Here is a 16423-nt window from a genome sequence, read left to right on the forward strand (position 1 = left end):
ACCATCATTTCGCACATATTCACACACTCGTCCAAACACATTTTCTTACATTCGTCCAATCAGTCGTTGTTCAGACGGCAACGAAATGTCGTAGGATTTTCACTCACACAAGCTAAATTTTGTTAAACACATCCCAAATGACGTCAGTCCATCAGATAGCTCCGCCAATTTCGCTTAGAGCTGAATTACGGTCTACTAAATAGCACACCTCTAAAAAGCGTTTCACAATGTTATGAAGCAAAACACGTATAAAGTTACTCTTTTCTATCACTAAATACCCGAGGGATCCAAATTCACTATTTTTGACACATGGTAATATACATATATTAACTATATTTTCTACAAAAACTCGGCAAATATTGTTTATAAGCTGTTAATATAAATGTGTACAATGTTTGAGAGCCGAACGAAAAATTAACCAAATGATACTTGGGAAACGAAATCAATATAATTTTCTATATTTAAACTCACATCGAATATTCTTGAACAGTTTTGACATCCGGGTTGTAAACTTGTTCAACCCACCAAAAGTTTTTAACCAAAACACTTAAAATGTTGTTCTTTTCTGTGACTAATTTCCCACTTCTAATTCTTTCCCTAATTCACTTTTCTGTGACTAATTTCCCACTTTTAATTCTTTCCCTAATTCACTTTATCTTTACACTTGGTACTATATTTAAACCGTACTTTCCAATAAAATTCGGAAAATATTCGCAATAACTGAACCATATTTTAATACAAATGTAACAACTTTTGTACCGAACGAGAAATTAAGCAGGCTACAGACAACGAAAATGCTCGCTGTCGTTTGCAACAGATGACATATATGTGATTTTGTGCTGATAGCGTAAGAAGGAATAACATTGCTATTGCAATGTTTCTTATTTATGCCTGTTTAAAAGAAAAATGGGGAAAAGAGCGAAAACAAAACGCAAAATGCAGAAAAGTTTGAGTATATGATTGGTTAATAAAAGAAAAAGAAGAAAGGTACTAAATAATCCGTTAAATCGTCTTGAAATGTCGGAAATGTCCTTTAGACCTAAAAAGGGTGTTAGCGCCAATTATATAAGTACATGTGCTCAGAAATCCCAGGAAATAGAGGGCCTTCGAGCTTATATAAGCGATGATATATTTTGAATAAATGATGATATTATTCGATGATATTTATTGAATAAATGCAAAATAAACTTTATATATAAATTTACATACATGATATATCGCACGAATATTAATACACAGCCAAATATATGTATAAAAATTTGATAGGGAAATGACGATAAAAAATATCGCAAGTCTAAGCATTTTATGAAAGTGCAATAAAGTGGCAATATCCAGTATCATCTGACTAAAATTTCAGTCGGCACTGAAACTTTGGATAAATTTTTATTAAAAATATTTATTTTTAAGTTATTGCCAATATTACCGAATTTTGTGTGAAAATACCGTTCAAATATATTAACACGTGTAAATAAGTAAATTTCACATTTATTTAAAATAAACATATAAATCTCCAAATATATAATAAATCAAAATACAAGCGCAATAAAAAAAAAACAATATTAACAAAATATACAATTAGCTTTTATTTGGTACAAATTTATTATTTATTAGCCCATTATTTATTATTTAGGTCCGCCAAATCTTGCGTTAATATTGTAGACACTTTATAAACAATTTAAATTTTATTTCAATAAAGTGGCAATACCATGCATTATTTGCCAAAGTTTATTTTCATAGCACATTTTGTGTTTACATTTTAGTTATTGAAATAACTAACAATATTTTATTATAATAATAATCAAAAAACATAGTGTAATTAGTGTAAAAGTTATGTAATACGGCGATTTGGTGCGTTATCGGATGATTTATTAGTGATTTAAAATACAGATATAGCTAAACAAGTTTTTGTTAATAACTTTTAAACCCTAAAGAACTCGCTTGATAATTAATATTAGGATCAAAACGCTGTTTCTACCTATAATGACTACTTTTGATAAATTTGACACCCAGGTTGTAAACTAGATACTTACCTTGATAGAAAAAAGCAATATTTTCTTTTCTTTACGTCTTTAAAATGTATCGGATAAAAAACAAACTTGTCTTCTTCAAATCAATATTATTGGGGCCAATACGAATTGATTATCCAATTTGACCAATTTTTCGATTTGCGACGAACTTGATAATTACCCCCGTTTTTGAGTAGGTTAGTGCGAAATCAAGTATACGTTTTAGTTAATTGCTTTGTTTACTTCATACAGTCAACGCCAAAAGAAAGTGTGCACCAGATATTGATAAGCTTTGACTATGTATTTATTTGTTTTCTAATTTCAATTATTTGTTTATAAAGTTATAGATCATACTACACCCAAAACAATATAAAAGAGAGTTTCGAACCTTGCATAAAATTTGCAAAATTTTGGCAAATTTGTATCCAAATTTCGAACTTTTTACCGAGAGATCTTAGAAAATTTAGAGAATACAGTTTTATAGATCATTAAATTTTTTTATATAAAGTGCAAGTTTCAAGTAGATCAAAAATCGCACTGATATTTGAGAATTTTGTCCCTTTCCCCATTTAAGCCGACTCCATATTTTTTTGTAGAAAACGCCCAACATCATTAGCAGCACCCAACACATTTATATTCACACTGCATCTACAGTTTTTTATAATAAATTTATGTGCTTTCATTTCAGCTTTCCATCATGAAAAGAGCAAACTATGATGAAACAAACGAACTGCCTATAAACGTTATGTCGAGTGTTATGAACTGCATAACACCATTGAATAATTATCGCTGGCCATCTGAGTGCAACGACAATATATCGACATCATATGGAGGAGCCATGGGTAGTAAAAAAACAATTCATCCTGAATTACTTTCTTTGGCTCCACCGCTAATGGACTTCGAAGACGAACTAATTTGGTTTGATAATGTAGGAAAGCGCAATGAAAAAATATCTTACGATAACTCCAACTGTATTGACGCATACTCTAAGCAACTTTTAACTCTGGCCTTCTATCAGCCATTAGCGCCACATGAGCAGAAAATTTTGTTGGAAGAGGTCGCGAAGCACACAAACTTTATTTATCAAATAGGCTTAACTCCGGCAAAGGTATTGTGTAATTATTTATCGAACACTTTATGATTCAAACTTTAAATTTCTATAAAAAAAAATGTATTATTTTGCGGCAGCTAGAAGTAACAAATTTCTATTACTTCCTTTTTCTACAATTACATCTACACCAAATCTTATTCAAACTTTAAAGCAAAACAAGTAAGAAAGCTAACATTAAGTAAAATTTTATTTGGGCTGGCTACTATATTAATTTTTAGACTCAAACGAACACAAAAACAATGAGTGTTAAAGCTTGTAATAAATATTAAACTGACGGACGGAAATTTGGTATTAACATATAAAAAGTGGTCGTAGTTTTTATTGGAGACCAATAACATTTATGTCAATAAGTATACCTAGTTTAGGCCACTTTTATTAACTCTTTATCAAGATAATTGCATTTACTCAAAAGTAGGCGTGGCACCAACCACTGTACTTGCATAGGATTTCTTTTCTTGGATTATTTTTATGCGTTTTTAATATTCAAAAGAAATTGATTATTAAAACATATTTTCGTTGAGAATTCGTAAGCATTAATTGGCAATGAAGAGCTGAGATGTTCTAAATTGCCAATTAGGAGCTTGTTTGAACATAGTCTTACGTCTCTAAACGGTATATCGGTTCAATACTGATCGAATATCTAGGTTTACGTCTTAGAAAGGCTTGTTCCACCTTCCTTGTTCCACCAAAAGTCCTTAAGCGTACGTAGAAGCTTTTTCACGCATCTTATGGAATCATTGGATGATTTTTTTATCAACTGTGTTCGTAGCATTAGATAATTGTACGGGCACTATGAAAAACTTCTCATATATTTTCAGTTTTGTTGTTGAATGGTGTAGAAGTTTTTGTATTATGTACACAAAATTAAATAACTTTTACTTTACTTCAGAATGAGCATATCTTTGTTTTTATTTCTCTTAAACGTCCTTATTTTTTCAGTTGCCCCAACTTGTGGAAAATAATCCCCTTATATCAATAGAAATTTTACTTAGACTTATGAAGACTGTGGAAATAACGGACTATTTTAATGTTTTGGTACAAATGGATATCACATTACATTCAATGGAAGTGGTCAACAGGTGAGAATATATTTCATTTCATCTAACAATTATTTACGGATCTATATTCCGAGATATCACGATCATTATTAAAAATAATATCATTAACTTAGTCCCGCTGAAATACAGTGATTTAATGACTGAACGTCAATACTTTGTGTTCTCTGTCCGTCTTTGGGATAACTTACCCCCGAAAATTAAACACACAAAAGAGAGCTTGTGCTGCATGTTTTCAAATGTTTTCTCATTATTTCAAACAATTCCAATATATCTCCACTCCTACTACTACTATATTTATCTTTCTTTCCTTCTTTAATAACTTCTCCAACTTCAACTTCTTCTATAATTTTAATTTTAATTCTTTTCTTAAGGTCAATCATTATAAAAATAACCCACTTTAATGCTTACCATACGGCAAATCATTTGATTATATCGAAGAAATCCTTTCTTGTAAATCTTTTTGCATATTCTCGGCTTAGAAGTTTTCCCGCTAGTTGCTGCTGTTCTTGCAGCAGCGTAAACATTCCGCATGCATAAACGGGGAAACGTGTTGAAGTGACAGTCCTCGGCCAGATATAAATCTGGGTCGTTCCGGTTACGTAGAAGCGACTGTCGTAGAATTTCTTGCATATGTCCCGCTTAGAGATGCAAGAAATTCTCCCGCCAAACGGGAGATATTTTTAATGAAGAGCATTTTCATTGCACCAATACACTCGGAGGGTTGTCATTGCCTGCCGATGGGCGACCGCTATTAGAAAAAAAACGTTATCTTTATTTTGGTGTTTCACGGAGATTCGAACCAACATACTCCGAATTCCGAATGGTATTCACACACCCATTCGCCTACGGCGGCCATACAATCCGATTCCATAAGTCTAGCAGACCTTGATCATTACATTGAAAAGCTTATTTTCTAAACTCAGCTTAGTTTTGTATCCCATAATTCATTAGAACTTTGACGGTTTAAATTTTGTATGAGCAACCTTATTCTTTATAAGATTCTTCCAGGTGAGCCTTCTATCTAAAACCATGCCAAAATATTTGACGCCATATTTTTGTGGGATGGGCACTACACTTACTCTCGTTAACTTTAATTTTCCAAGCACAAATATTCTTGCAATTTATTTGTAGCCTCTGAATTGAACGAGTGCACGAAATTTAAGTAGGCATCCTCCTTTCGTTATTCAAGCGTTAGCAAGTGGCGAATAGATGAAGCATCTGGTATAAACGAACGTATATATATTAGCAACGCGGGAATAGAGCTGCCTAAAATTACACTTGTTTGTAAGATAGTGAGTTATACCAGTTTAATGAGGTATAACCATACTCGCTAGAGCCGAATCTTGTGCTCAAAAAATTTGTTGCTGTTTTCGCATGTAAATTTTTTTGTCAAGTTAATCGAGCATAAAGATAGCGAGCGGGGAAATGGCGAATAGAAGAGGTCTAGTCTAATCAATGAATGTTGATATGTCGAATATTAATGTACAAAAAAGGTAATGCTCATAGATTTTCTTACAACACTCTATTATTTAAAAGGAGTGAGAAAACTTTACTCGCTCATTTACTGTAAGAGTCTCAGCGCTCAGCGCGTTTTTTTTTCTTACACATACCTATAAACACTTCACAGGGTGCTAGTTCTTACTTCTTAGGAGCTTACTCAATATCTGCCAATAAGGAACATACATCGTCTATTTTGGAGAATGTCCTTGATCTGCGATAAATGCAATTCGCTACTTATCTTTTAGCTAAAGTGTCCTAATGCTTACCTATAACAAGTGTTCGTACCTCGCAATTACGCACAGGTTTTTATCCTAAATTACTACCGGTTTCGTGGAAACGAATTGATACTTATACGCTGTTATTGCTTTTGTTTCCTGCTCACTAACGTTTCCAAACACAAGTTTGTGATGGACTGATTACTACTTGTCTATGATGATTTCATCAAAAACTCCATTATATTGTGGAGCCTGGGCATATTTGAGGTTTTCAATTATCTTCTTGATTGGCGCGATAACCGCTTACGCGACTTTGCCCGATTTTAACAAATTGTGCTAGTCGTTTCCTTCTCCACCTGATATGTCCTACGCAGAGGAGGTCTGCATCGAATGCTTTCAGAGCCGAGGAGTTTGTATTTTCAATTATACTAATCCATAATATCACTTTTTATTTTCTTGTTTCAGGCTCACCACCTCAGTAGATTTACCCACAGAGTTCATTCATTTGTATATCAGCAATTGCATATCTACGTGTGAAACTGTTAAGGACAAATATATGCAATCACGTCTGGTGCGTTTAGTTTGTGTTTTTCTGCAGTCACTTATAAGGAATAAAATAATTAATGTTAAGGTATGTTGATTAAAAATATTTACCTTATGCTGACAGAAAAGCGTAATGCAAATTAATTTTAAAATGACATCAAAGAGAGCTGTAAAAGTATTTTTTTCGTTTTGCGAAATGTGTTAGTGGTTCCGGGTTCAACTCGCCACCATAGTATTTGGTTTCAGTGGGGCCAAAATTTATGTGTAAGATGTAAACTTAACCCTTTCGCGATATTGTTGCCATATGGCAACAGTAAACTTTAAAAGGCCGTCAACACTTTCTTGTAAAAAATATCAACTTTTTTGTTACATATTTTCAAAAATTGAAGTTTAGTGGTTCAACAGAAATAAAATAAATAATAACCGCCCATTATACATCGGTAATACAACATTTTTAAAGAAAGCCTTCTGGCATATAGCACTTCACTCTGAAATTTGTATTTTGCATTTTTAGATTTTTGAGGCATTTTGGGCAAATGTTTTCAACAATTTTTGAATAAAGTATATAGAAAAATGTTCAATCTGTCATTTGGCATATAAATATTTTTTCGCTCGCAGCTTTAGAAGCTGTGCTAATTTTTAAAACTAAGCTTGTTGCCATATGGCAACAAATTTCTCGTAAGGTGTTAACTTGCATTAGATTGCAGAAGAAGTTTATTTGCGATTGAAACGAATACAAAACATTTGTTGCCATATGGCAACATTAAAAAAAAGCACTTAACAAAAAAAAAAAAAAAAAATTTATTTGTATTGTTATTGGTCCTAAAATAAATACTCAGACAAAAATTTGGATGTTTTGGATGGCGCAGTAAAAAGTTGTAGCGAAAGGGTTAATCTGGGTAACGTATTAATTTATAGTCAATAGTAACTGGTAACAATTAATGTAAAGTCAATAGTAACTGGAATATTAACTTGAAAAAAAATAAAACAATATCACATTTTAATATTTATCTTCCCTGTGTGAAACGGAAACTTTTATTAGTATAGGCCGTAAGATGTCGAAGTTACCACTTATATTAGGTAACGTGCGATTTGTTTTTGCATCTTAGTACATATTCCTTATATTCATATGTAAAGCATATTTTAATGAATTCTTCATTTTATTCTATCTTCCAGGAATTGCTGATTGAAATTGAAGCTTTCTGTGTAGGCTTCAGCCGCATCAAAGAAGCTGTAGGTTTATATCGACTTTTAAAGAACTTGGAGCTTGGCGAACATGGACCTAGTGCCAGTACTGGAAGCTTATCATATTCTACAAACAAAAACGATAGCGCATCACCTAAATGAGAATTCCTCTTTGCACTCGAAGTTTCAAGAATACAAACATGCGAAAGAGACAAAAATGTGTAAATACTACAAATATTAAAGAGAAAATGCTTTATGATATTATAATAACATTACTTAATTTTGGTTTCACTCTTATTGCTTTATACCAGCAAACACCCGGTTCCCTCCGAAGTGCCTCTAAAGCAAAACTGTTTTAAATACAGCCCAACCTAGTGCGAGTTGTGTCATTTATATTTCTGGCCCAACAATGAAAAACTGCGCATTGATGGTCTAAAGCGGTGTTATTGTTTTTCAAAACGTACCACTTTTTAAATAATCTGATCATTGATTTGTTAATTAGTAAATACACCGAAAAGTTAATGAAACTACCTTCTTTAAATATTATTGGCATGTGAAGAGTGACAAGCTCAAATTAACGGGACGGTACACAATTTTGATCTTCGTGATAGACATATGATCCTTTGAGAGCTTACTGCTATTAACAGCATTTCGCGATGAAGTTAACAGAAAGTACCAGTGTGCGTATATTTATTTCTATGTATGTATTTTAGAAAAGATGATCACATCACGAAATAAATTTGAGAATAAAGAAAGATGGCGTATATTATAAAGATAAACTTTAATTTATTGCACGTTTGTAAATAAAATATAAGGTGGACCTCCAGCTCTAAATTGAGACTCTGCTTACAATATATCTTATACCGCGCGCTCAGCTGTCTACGCTTAGTACCGCTTCTGTTCAAGTGTTCTCATATACCGTCTTGGTATTTGATTCCACATATCCTACATGATTATACCGCCCTGTACCGTACCACGACTGTTGTCGCAAGCCTTATCGTATCTGCTTCCTAATCGTTTCACAGTGTACTACCTGCTTTATTGTAATAAAATGAAAAAATCGATTAATCGATATATTTGTTGCATGTCTATAGTTTATGTAGAATCCGGGTTGTTCTCGTTTAGTTTTCTTATTTCTTGGTTTATTATGAGTGCTATACATAGAGAAGGTGTACAAAAGCAAATCCATCAGGATTGGGCTAATCGTGAATACATAGAAGTGATAACAGCAAGCATAAAGCGCATAACGGACTTTCTTAATTCTTTTGGTCAGATTTAAATATCTCTTGAATATTTACAGTAATCATGTCATATATACTTGTATATTGTTATTAGCATGTAAGTTTTGGTAATAATTTAGTTTACGACCCAAGTGCCAAAATTGGTAAAAATAGTGGTTTGGTATTAGTCAATCGGCGCGTTTTGGTGCCAATATTAATATTCTCGAGGACTAGCGTAATTTGTTTTGAATCGCTCAAAAGCTATTAAAAATCAATTGTATCACTAATTACTCATTCAGTAGCTCGTCAATTTGCCGTATTACTCAACTTGAAAACTAATTGCTATACATTTTTAAAATTTGTAGCAAGATATTTTTCTAAATATTGTTTATAAATGTATTAACAAAACTTCTAACACAAAATGAGTGATGAAAATATGTAATTCTCCTCATGCAGTGTTTACTTGTGCATCCTATGCACCGCCAAATATTACGGATAATTTATGCTGTTGTCATGAATTCGATGTAAGCAAATATTCCCGTAAAATACAAAATAATGTAGAGGCAAATTTTCCCACTTTGTTCTTTTTTGTACTAATTTTATGGGGACGATTTCTTCACGTATAATTTACGATAGGGCCAAATATCGCCATTATTTACGAGCAGAATCATTATTCCTCGTTTTGCATTCCTGGCGACTTTAACTTTACTGATATATTTTGGTTCGACCTGCAAACAATTGGTTCTGACTCCTACGCATGTACACATACATCATTGGTATGTTAGGGTTATTAAATTTGAGAAAAAATTCAGCATCGAACTGTGCGATAAGATAAGGTGGAGTACACCTGCTCTCGAAAGTAAACTCCAATAGTGTACTCTTCAGTGGTATGCAGATGGCTCGAAGGCAACTGAAGGCATATGCGTTGGAATATATGGCCCAAAACAAAGCGGTCGATGCGTAGTTTTCCCAGCATTTCCCAAGCGGAAGTGTTTGCCATCTGACTATGTGCAAGGATCAACTTGGACAGAAACCTTCGAAATGAGTGGATTGCCATTTTGAGCGAAAGTCAAGTGGCATTCATTGTCTTCCTTAGAAGCTCTATTTTTATTAGTCCTTAAGTGAAAAAAAGTAAATTTGTTAGGAATGCTCAATCGTATCCAGCTTATATGGGAACTGGAAACGAAGTAGCTAATGAATTGGCTAGAGAGACTACGAACTCGATATTAATAGAACCTTATTCCTTATTTGCCATATGGCAACACACTATCGAGAAGTTTAGAAGCGCAGAACTAATGCTAAGTGACGTGAGTTTTTATTCATTTATTTGTTTATTACGGTCTTAAGACCTAATTTATACAATTACTAGCATTTCCCAGTGGGCTTCGCACCACCATACATAAAATGTTTTTTTATATCGCAAGAAATTTTTCATATTAAGTTTTCTTTATAGAACTCGTAAAATGTTTAAACAGTTGAATTAGTTGATTTTTTTCAACATACTTTCTAAAGATGTCACAATAGCCTTTTCTGTACTTTTTTAAAATTTGATTGTGGTGGTCACCTATATACAGGTAAGGTGAAAGAGCCGATAAAAACTTGAAATTAAACTTTGATTCTTTAATTTCCATTTCAATTTTTTACGCTAAATAAATTATGCTAAAATAAATAAAGTTAAAAATGTTTTTCCAGTTCCTTGAATGCTCCAGTTTTTATTATATTTTCGTCCAAAATTAATATTAACATAATACACTTACAACCTCAACAGTACAACAGAAACGCTCATAAGCGGCTGTGTATTTGTTTTTGTTTTTCCCATACAGGCATTTCGTATGAGAGGAAACCATTACTCACATAAAATGTCATAACTCAGGAACGGCTGCACCGATTTCAATCAAACTTCACACAAACCACCTCCTCAAAGATAGAAAAGAACTCTAAAATTTTTGTGTCAATCGGTTCGGCGGTTCTTGAGTTATAAGATTACCAAGGAAATGTAACTTCTTTTTATATATATAGATATGGTTATACAACAAATAGTACAATAATAATATTCCTACATAGATATATGTGTACAATAAAACAAATTATAGTTTACAATTTTCAAGTTATTACAGCGTTATTTATAGTTTAACATAGTTAATGTAGTACAGATTCCCACTGCTTGGAAAGGAAGGGTATAGTTTCTCTCTAATCGGCAACGTTTTACAGTGATTAAATAGCATATTTAAAATGAATCGCATAGCTCTGTTTTGCATTTTTTGTAGTTTCTCAACTTGTGTGTCGCTGGCCTTGAAAAAAATTGTTGACAGTATATAAAATGCGGCTCAACTATTGATCTATAATCCAAACTTTTAAGCCTTTTTTAAACAACAGCAATCAATTTTATTAAGATCAAGCCTATTCTTTATAACCGTTTGTTTATTTATTGGCGTAACAATAATATGAGGTATACCTTTTAAAGTAGGGACGGGCAGCAGAGTGGCACGCTCGCAGCAGAGCGTGCTAGCAAAGTGCTGGATGGGGGGGCGACAAACTTACATCAGAAGGGTAAGCAATAGGCGTGTACGTATATTAATCACTTCTGAGCAACGCATATGTGTTTGTAAAAAAGAGAGTGAAGCTTTGCCAATAGCAAAGTTACCAGATAAGGGTACTTCATTCCATGTTAGGGGATTTCGAAGTGTTGATCGTTCATATTAAATAATAAAATGCTTCTGGTTTTTTTTATTGGAAACGCTTCTTTGAATATTAACATCATCTTTGCAAATTTTTATTTTATTTACTTTTATAATTTTTGTAATCAAGAAGCATAGGCGATTTCATAATCAAGAAGTTTGAACATTCGCATGTCAAAGTTTCATAGATGCTAAACTATGTGGAGAAAAATTTGTACTGATAATCGGTGTATATTTTTCTGAATGAAAATATTGTCTTCGTTTACATATAAGTATGTATGTATATCGTATGTTTTTATGTTAGTGCATTTTTTTAAAGAATGCTGGTCACGACAGCGAACAGTAATCTCAACCAGCCATGTTTTATTTAAACAATGCATGTTATACATTTTATTTTGTTAAAAAGGACAATTCATACATGTTTCCATTAAAAAAATAGAGGATTTTTTCAAAAAACATTGAGGAAATTATCATAGCAGAGTGGGTATTCTTGGTGAGTACTTAGTTGCTCTCAAATTCAAATCACACGCATATGGCAATGCGCACAGTATGACAAAATACACAAAAATTATTAGAGAAATTTGTTTGCATCCGCTCATGGATTTCGCACCATCGGTGGCAACGCAAACCACTTTTCGCCATGATACACCCATGCGTTCAGTACATTCATTAACACATTGAAATAAATCTTCACCTTTAGTCGTCCCTTTCATTGGAATAATGTCCAAAGGTTCTTCACATATATTTAGGTGGGCATCAACTCCTCGGATAAAAATCGCTAATTGGACTATGTCGGATATATCTGTACTTTTGTCAAATACATAATATACAAGACTTCACCAATTCGCCATCCGAAAAAGCACGATTCTCAAAAGAAAGGTTTAACGTGATTTCATAAGTTGCACGCTTTGCATCTACAACGTAATCTTCGCTTTCCTAAGAAATTAAACAAAAATTTTAATAATTTGAATTTTTCCGACCTTCTGTAATTTGGCACATCGAATCGGGCTCTTCGTTTAGACTTAAGGATTTGTATATACTTTTCCTTTCTTCTCCTACATATTCATCATATTCACTCCTGTGCAGCTCATAATGTCTCTTTATGTTAAAAACCTTACACACCACACGTTTTTCACATACAAGGCATTGTGATTCTCCGTCTACATATTTGCATAAAAAAGTTACACCCCACTTCGGATTCAAATTAAACAATGTTCTTTTATTTGAGGTCATGCTGAACCAAATATTTTATATTTAATATTTTATTTAACTTTGCTTATCTAAATTAAAAGTTAAAACAGAATAATATATTACACATTAGAAATAAATTTATGTTTTTGTCGGCAGTTGAACACTGTGCACTTTGTTTTGACGTTCGCCGTTTCAAATTTTTAAATAGAATTTTCAGCACTTTCACTGCATCCACACCATACAAATACACTTAATATTAGTGGTTTTTTATGCGACAATAGTATGTAACTTACGGTCTCAAAAATTATCGTCGAAAAATGAAGAAATCACGAAAAAACTGATTTTATTTATGAAATGTCAAAACTTATGAGTAAGAGTTGCCGCAGTTGTTAAATGCGGGAATCAATTTTGGAAATTGTTGATTTTATTATTCATGATTTATATACATATGTAAGTATATACTATTGGTTGTTTATTTTTATTTGCAGTTGTGCATTTCAGAGTGTATTGGATTTAGATAGTCGAAATTAGTTTTCAATCACGTCCACTTTTTATGAAAAATAAAAGAAAAAATGGTATCATATAGTAGCTAAAAATTCTGAAACATTTGACAAACTTCGGTAGTTGAAGAGAGTTTGCAATTTTATAAAGTAATTTGTTAAAAAATTTGATTTTCTGGATTTCTTAGCTCAATTTAAAAAACATTAATTTAAAAAAATATATCCGATCTCAAAAACCATTTAAGTAATCATAAGATAAGCGTGAATAATTTACAGATTCGTCAGTATATGCAGTGATCAATATTATTGAAGATTTAACTGTCATTGCTTTCCAATATGTAAGATTTTAATTTAATCTCAAATTGAATATTTTCAGAGGTCTTAATCTTCTTTACATCTAGCAATTAAAAAACAGTATTACGCGAACTTTTGAAATGTTTAATTGCTTGTTTATTGTTCTTCATTATCTTAATTCATTATTATAATAGAAAGTTTAATATGTAATTATTAAATTTAGTTATTGAAGAAAAATCTACCAAAAAAACCTATTTTTTTAGAAATTTGTTGATATGAAGTTAAAAGTTGGCATCCCTGGTAAGAATTCATGAATAATTGCTCTCTCATTCAGGATACAAACACAGACACAACTCGCTCAATTTTTCCGTTTCTTCCCTGTGCTTTGTTATCCCCCTTCACCTAGCACTTTTAAGCACGCAGAAGCACACGCTGCCGCACAGTGCAAATGTGCTGAGTTTGCCCATCACTATTTTAAAGCATTAGCATATGATACATTTCTTCTCTTTATTTTGGTTTGTAGCCTTCAAAATTTCACTTATAAGTTCATTTTTCTGTTTGCATAGGCTCTCTACTCTTTTTATAATCTCTAATTTCTCTTGGTTTGTTTTTTAATGCTATCCATAAATTGATTTTTGGCATTTTTTTGATTTGTTGGCTTTGATTTGTCTTCCATATACAAAAATTAGAGCATGTAATTTTTATAGAAGATATTACACTTCAGCTGGATTTACTTGTAGTAATAACATTATTTTTATTATAATAAAAAAAAAATAGTGGTGTTTTTTTCTTAATTTTGTAACGGGGTGCATATAAGAAGAAAGTGTAGAGGTACGATTTAATTAATAGTATTATAGATAGAGCAAGTATAGCACAAATATATACGTACATACAGGTATATTAAATATTTATATATATTTATTTTATTTATCTGAAATTTTAAAAGTTATTTGATTATGTGAATTTCTATTTCAGACATGTCCTGTCGTTCCCGCCTTGCTGTGCTGAATGAAAAATTGTCGACGTTAGAACGCCGAATCGATTACTTAGAAGCATGTGTAACACAAGGAGAAACTTTGACATAAGATTTGCTTAGATTGAAATTAAAATAAAATATTAAAAATAGAAAATAAACCTAGAAAAAAAGAGCGTTAAATATTTATTTCGATTTATACCAAATATGGTCGAATTGCAAACCCTGCAGGGAATGGGAGATTGAAAGAGCAAAGTGGCATCTCACTTTGAGGCGGTGTTGCAAATTTATGTTAAATACAGGTGACTGACAATTCATTGTAATTCCCCCAGATATGAAGGTATTCTTCAAGGGTTTTTAAGTGGAAAATAAAAACCCTAGTTGAATATTCAAAAAGTAAGTAATTATTATTTGTTATTAATTTCTATTTAAGTATAATATTATGTTAATGAATTGAAAAATACTGAAATATATCTGTTTAACAAGTTATATTAATTCAATCGAATAATAGCGATATTTTGAATGATTTGTTAATTTATATTGAATGTGGGAATGAATTGTATGTATGTATGACAATTTCCACAGGGGCAATACTTTAAATGAACTAAATACACTGTAGTTACATTTATTACACATATATTATTAATTTAAGGCACGTAATAGGGTATATTTTACAATTTTTGCTCGACCTTTAACAGAATACAAGTTTAGGTTAGGTTGAAGCGGTTTTCCACACTCAGACTCATAGCCCATTGTGATACGGCGTGGGAAACTTGCCCTTATCTCCCATAAAACCTGTGTGTACTTTTCAAAAATTTTAGAAGAATTCCTGATATCCACAGTACTGAGATCTTCCAATTTATTAAAAAATTGTCTACTTAAAATTGTAAGTACGCCTAGATAAAGCAGGACAATAGCACAGGAGTTCGTTTCAATTTCTAACACTTGGAATTCGTCGTATCATTATTATTTTCAACCCCGAACAGCGTATTTCCCGAAAAATATGATGTTTAACAATAGGCCTCCTTATAATCGCTACTTCACTATCATATCTTAATTTGCCTGTGAAAGTACCAACAAAGTTATTGAGCATGATGCACTGCTAGCTAGTATGAGGACTCTTCTATTCGCCACTTCTTTGCTCGCTATCTTTATGCTTGATTAACTTGGCGAAAAATTTGCATATAAAAGCAACAACAAACTTATCGAGCAGGATTCACCGAGTATGGTTATACCTCATAAAACTGGTTGCACTCACTATCTTACAAACAAATGTAATTTTGGGCAGTTCTACGAGTATTCCAACCCTCCCAAGATATTTTTATTTATGCCAGTTGCTTCATTAGTTCGTACCTGCTAACGTTTAGCAAAAAGAAGATGCCTAATGAAATGCATCAGAGATCTAAAGTTTTCGTTAAACAATCGTGTAATGATATCATGGCGATCTAAATACATTGGTTAGGCAGCAGAAGTTCTTCAATCTCATTCCTCGTAAAATGGCATGTGAATGCGATGAATAAATCTGAACATAAGTCATTGCATACCGTGACTAATTCTCTTGCTCCGTATTTTTGAGTTAACAATATGTACCGAATGTGAGTAATTTTACTCATTTAACTGAGATGTCACGTTTTTTCGTTTTCTGAAAATTACCGTTATATGGTAGAAGGGCTTATTATTGGCTGATTTAGTTCAATTTTAATCCCAACTTACCTTGGAGGGTAATATGTTTACCAAGTTTCCTTGAAATATATTAATTTTTATCATACACAGGGACGACTAAATCAACTCATCTTATCATTAAAAACATTTGGGTATATGGACAGATAGCACTTATAGTATCCTCTATATGAATTGTTATTATTAATAAGATTAACTGATATTCGTACATTCTTTTATGTCAGTGGAGAATCACTTTTTATTGTTTCTTTTTGCCATGTTTCACTCAG

At 32.2% G+C, this 16423-nt stretch overlaps 2 protein-coding genes across 5 annotated transcripts; both read left to right on the top strand.

Annotated features, from left to right (window-relative positions):
- Window positions 1–1716: 1716 nt before the first annotated feature.
- LOC129243741 (CCR4-NOT transcription complex subunit 11) lies at window positions 1717–8373 on the top strand. Of its 4 annotated transcripts, XR_008582340.1 has the most exons (6): window positions 1896–2010; window positions 2695–3114; window positions 4057–4196; window positions 6356–6521; window positions 7610–7839; window positions 7930–8373. XR_008582340.1 is itself a non-coding variant. In XM_054881004.1 (5 exons), the coding sequence occupies exons 2-5, from the start codon at window positions 2704–2706 to the stop codon at window positions 7778–7780; spliced, it is 888 nt and encodes a 295-aa protein (XP_054736979.1). In that variant the 5' UTR covers window positions 1717–1848; window positions 2695–2703; the 3' UTR covers window positions 7781–7893. The 4 variants fall into 4 exon arrangements, 3 of the variants coding, with proteins under 3 accessions (XP_054736979.1, XP_054736978.1, XP_054736980.1); XM_054881004.1 differs by lacking the exons at window positions 1896–2010; window positions 7930–8373 and adding an exon at window positions 1717–1848 and having other exon boundaries at window positions 7610–7893; XM_054881003.1 differs by lacking the exon at window positions 7930–8373 and having other exon boundaries at window positions 7610–7893.
- A 332-nt stretch (window positions 8374–8705) lies between these two features.
- LOC129246144 (probable protein BRICK1-B) lies at window positions 8706–14647 on the top strand. The gene is made up of 2 exons (XM_054884714.1): window positions 8706–8886; window positions 14477–14647. The coding sequence occupies exons 1-2, from the start codon at window positions 8766–8768 to the stop codon at window positions 14584–14586; spliced, it is 231 nt and encodes a 76-aa protein (XP_054740689.1). The 5' UTR covers window positions 8706–8765; the 3' UTR covers window positions 14587–14647.
- The last annotated feature ends 1776 nt before the right edge of the window (window positions 14648–16423 follow it).

Source organism: Anastrepha obliqua, chromosome 4 (genome assembly GCF_027943255.1).
Source record: "Anastrepha obliqua isolate idAnaObli1 chromosome 4, idAnaObli1_1.0, whole genome shotgun sequence".
Classification (NCBI taxonomy): domain Eukaryota; kingdom Metazoa; phylum Arthropoda; class Insecta; order Diptera; family Tephritidae; genus Anastrepha; species Anastrepha obliqua.